Source organism: Sinocyclocheilus rhinocerous, unplaced genomic scaffold (genome assembly GCF_001515625.1).
Source record: "Sinocyclocheilus rhinocerous isolate Xijiao unplaced genomic scaffold, SAMN03320098_v1.1 scaffold271, whole genome shotgun sequence".
Taxonomy (NCBI): domain Eukaryota; kingdom Metazoa; phylum Chordata; class Actinopteri; order Cypriniformes; family Cyprinidae; genus Sinocyclocheilus; species Sinocyclocheilus rhinocerous.
The window spans coordinates 305,487-309,283 of record NW_015657574.1 but is presented as its reverse complement, the minus strand read 5'-3'; the positions used below and the strand labels follow the sequence as shown (position 1 = coordinate 309,283).

Here is a 3,797-nt window from a genome sequence, read left to right as displayed (position 1 = left end):
GTCTTACAGGTCTGGAACGACACGAGGGTGAGTAATTAATGACAGAATTTTCATTTTTGGGTGAACAATCCCTTTAATCACATCATCATAGGATGTGTTTTTGGCTAGCAAAGTGCTTCAGTTTACTAGTGTTCATTCATTGTTCAACAGTTTACCATTGTTCCTTCATTGTACAGCACAACTCAGTCCATAAAATTACTGAATATGACTGGATTATTTGAAGAAATCTTATCTTATTTCAAAAAACATTGTTACATCATGCACCATTTTTTTCTGGTCATGTGTGTCAATAGTATGTTTTAATTAAAATCATGATGCAAATTTTTTGTGTCGCCGTGGTTGACAAAATTTAAACAAACTTTAATGTTGTTAATGAACATTTGTGTTAGTAATTATGTTGGCGTGACTAACACTGCGCAGGGATGGTGTTGTTTATAGATGCAGAGTCGCATGCAGCAGCCCAATAAAAGTCATTCCACCTGCAATTTCCCCAAAGTGCTGACACATCTATCCAGTTAGTAATGTCATATTTAATATATTAAATGAATTAATGGAGTAATGTTGAATAGCGGTTTCCCTCAAGGACTGAGGGGCAATCTTGAGAGTAGTGTGGATCTAGAGCAGAGAGTGTCTGATATGTGAGGCGTGTTTCTCTCTAAGTCTCCCCAGAGTACCCATCTGTTACTGCAGAGCCATGTCTGATTCAGAGAAGAGCCAGCTGGGCATGAGAACTAACCCAACTCCCGCTAGTCTAGGCACACTTTAAAACACTTTCACATACACGCAGATGCATCTCAGAGAGCTTGTACTGACACGACTACCAGGTAAAAGAACTTAAAAAAAAAAAAGATAATTTAGCAAGATTCAAAATAAAGTACGTAGCCACAGTCGGAAACAACCAAAAAGGACACAGTTCCACCAGATTTGGTTAACAAGCATGGTTAGTGATAGTTTTTCATGTGGGTGAAATAAAAATGCTGCTCTTACCAGAATTAGCTGATTGGTGTGGTCCAGCTGGGGTCTATGGCTGCTATATTGCTTGTAGATAACTGTTGGTTCCATTTCATTGGCTCCATTGTAGGCCAGAAAAAAACGATATTGAATCTGATTCTGGCCACAACAGGAAACTTATGGTGAGATCCAAGAAAAAAAAACATGTGCCTAATTCACATATGCATCCTGAATTGTATGAGATTTGAATTAGTGTGACCCAAAACCAAAGAAGACAGTTTGGCCAGCTACATTCAGTTCAGCAAGGCCAATTCACACCATTAACAATAACTATAATGACAACTATAAGGTTTTAAAGGGATAGCTCACCCCAAAATTAACATTTTGTCATCATTTACTCACCCTCGTGTTGTTTCATACCTGTGTGTCTTATGTTGAACATACAGAAGATATTTTGAAGAATTTTGAAGAACCAAACAGTTGTTGGTCCCCATTGACTTCCATAGTAGGGAAAGAAATACTATGGAAGTCAATGGGGACCATTAACTGTTTCATTCTTCAAAATTCTTCAAAATATCTTCTTTTGTGTTCAACATATGAAAGAAACCTATTCGGGGTTGGAACGACATGAGGGTACATAAATGATGACAATTTTCATTTTTGGGTGAACTATCCCTTTAATAATAGATCTAACTCTATGATTAGAGAAACATCCACACAACATCAATAACAATAACATAGAGGAACAATATTTTTGGAATTACTTTCAGACCATTTTTTTTCCCAGCTGATGAATGATAAAATCATTGAGAATAAATCAGAATTCCCCAGACTTAAAGAGTTTGAGCATTTAAAGTGGCAGATGGCATAACTGCACCCCACTTTGATAATAAACACAAAACGTTAGTTTCCACTGGTGTCGACGATAATGTAGTTGTCATTATAGTTATTGTTCTACTTGTGAACTGGCCTTTGGATTGATAATATGAAAGACAATATGTGGTATCAAGACATCATTTTGTGATATGATAATATACTTACTTCATACTTTCAACTTACTTTGTACTTTCAATACACTCAAAAGTACAGGATTTCCCCATCAGCAGTATAACATTTTTTGGGATGCAGCCTTGCGCTTTGTATCCATGTAAGGGATTGAACGAACATGCAGACAGTGAAAAGTGAATAACAACCTGCTAGTCATACATAAAAGTCTCAACAGTGAGTCAGATGGGATAAGGTTGCAGAGAAACTGGAAATGCCATGTGCTGTGTTACAGCGTGAAGTAGCAGGACTGGGCAGTTGTTGCAGTGTGATCAGTGAAGGCCAGTTGGACATCAAGGACAGATCTCATGCTTTCATTGCACCAGGAGCCGATGACTGTGTGACCTTCAACAGAGACTGGAAGTAGACGGAGTGGGGGAGTGCTTAGTTTGGAGGAAAAGTAGCTCAGACATAAATGGATGCCTGTAACCTTTCTCTGGTGGAGACAAGAAAAAGAAGAGAAGAAGAATATAAACACCAAAGCACTGATGACAGTGATATTTTAGTGTTATTTATATATTTTTATAGTATTAATATTTTGAATTACTTTATTTTCAGTTTTCTTTTTAATTTTAGTTGCGCTTTTTAATATAATATTATAGTTTTTATTAATATTTGGAATTCGTTTTTTATTTTTTTGTTTATGCAGTTTAAATTTTTTTAAAAACATTTCTATTTAACTTTAGTAAACTTGGCACTTCAACATAAAAGTGAACAAAAACTTTTTATTTCAGCCTTATTTCAATTAAAAACTATTTTTTAATGGAAGTAACTTCAAAATCAATAGCACAAAATCAAAACAAAATTTAATTATAATGTCACTATTTCAAACAGATCAGTTCAGCCTACCTATAAGAAAGCAGTCACACTACAGATTTCTGATTTAATATTTCTAAACAAACATGGTTCAACTTGATTTTTGTATCCATGATACATACAGTCATGGCCAAAAGTTTTGGCAGTGACATAAATTTTGTGTTTTGCAAAGTTTGCTGCTGAAGCTGTTGTGGTGTTCATTCACATTGTTTCTAGATTACTGTGTATCAGATGCATTTTAAATAATTGCTAAAAGCTTCATAAGCCAAAAAATGAACTTTTCACAAAAATGAGCAGCTAACATTAATTGACTAATCATATCAGCAGCACATGTGAAAGTGTGAATGAGTACTAGTCAGGTAAAATCACTATCATGCTAATTAGATTGTAAGAGCAGACTGATTGCTATAAAAGGAGGGAAGAAGCGCTTCCAATCATTGTGTTCTTGTTAGCAATGGTTACCTCCAAAGAAACACGTACAGCCATCATCGCTTTGCATCAAAATAGCCTCACATGCAGGGAAACCGCTACAAAGAATATTGCCCCTGAAAGAAGCATTTACCGGCTCATCAAGAACTTGAAGGAGAGAGGTTGGACTGCAGTGAAGAAGTCTTCAGGACGTCCCAGAGTGTCCAGCAAGCGCCAGGACCGTCTCCTCCTGAGGAGTCAGCTACGGAATCATGTCACCAGCAGTGCAGAGCTTGCTCAGGAATGGCAGCAGGTTAGTGTGAGAGCATCTGCACGCACAGTGAGGCCAAGACTTTTGGACAACGGCCTGGTGTCAAGAAGGGCAGCAAAGAAGCCACTTCTCTCCAAGAAAAACATCAAGGACAGACTGAAATTCTGCAGGAAGTACAAGGATTGGACAGCAGAAGACTGGTGCAAAGTTATTTTCTCTGATGAAGCTCCCTTCCGACTGTTTGGGACATCTGGAAAATCAATTGTTCGGAGAAGAAAAGGTGAACGCTACCATAAGTCCTGTGTTG

General features: G+C 37.2%; 1 protein-coding gene across 1 annotated transcript in view; it reads right to left on the bottom strand.

Moving 5' to 3' along the window:
- Positions 1-2,096: 2,096 nt before the first annotated feature.
- rnf144ab (ring finger protein 144ab) overlaps positions 2,097-3,797 on the bottom strand; it is a 22,103-nt gene continuing 20,402 nt past the window's right edge. The window contains exon 8 of the mRNA XM_016529358.1: positions 2,097-2,431. Coding sequence (XP_016384844.1) covers positions 2,225-2,431 — 207 coding nt within the window. The 3' untranslated portion in view covers positions 2,097-2,224. The remainder of the gene's footprint in view (positions 2,432-3,797) is intronic.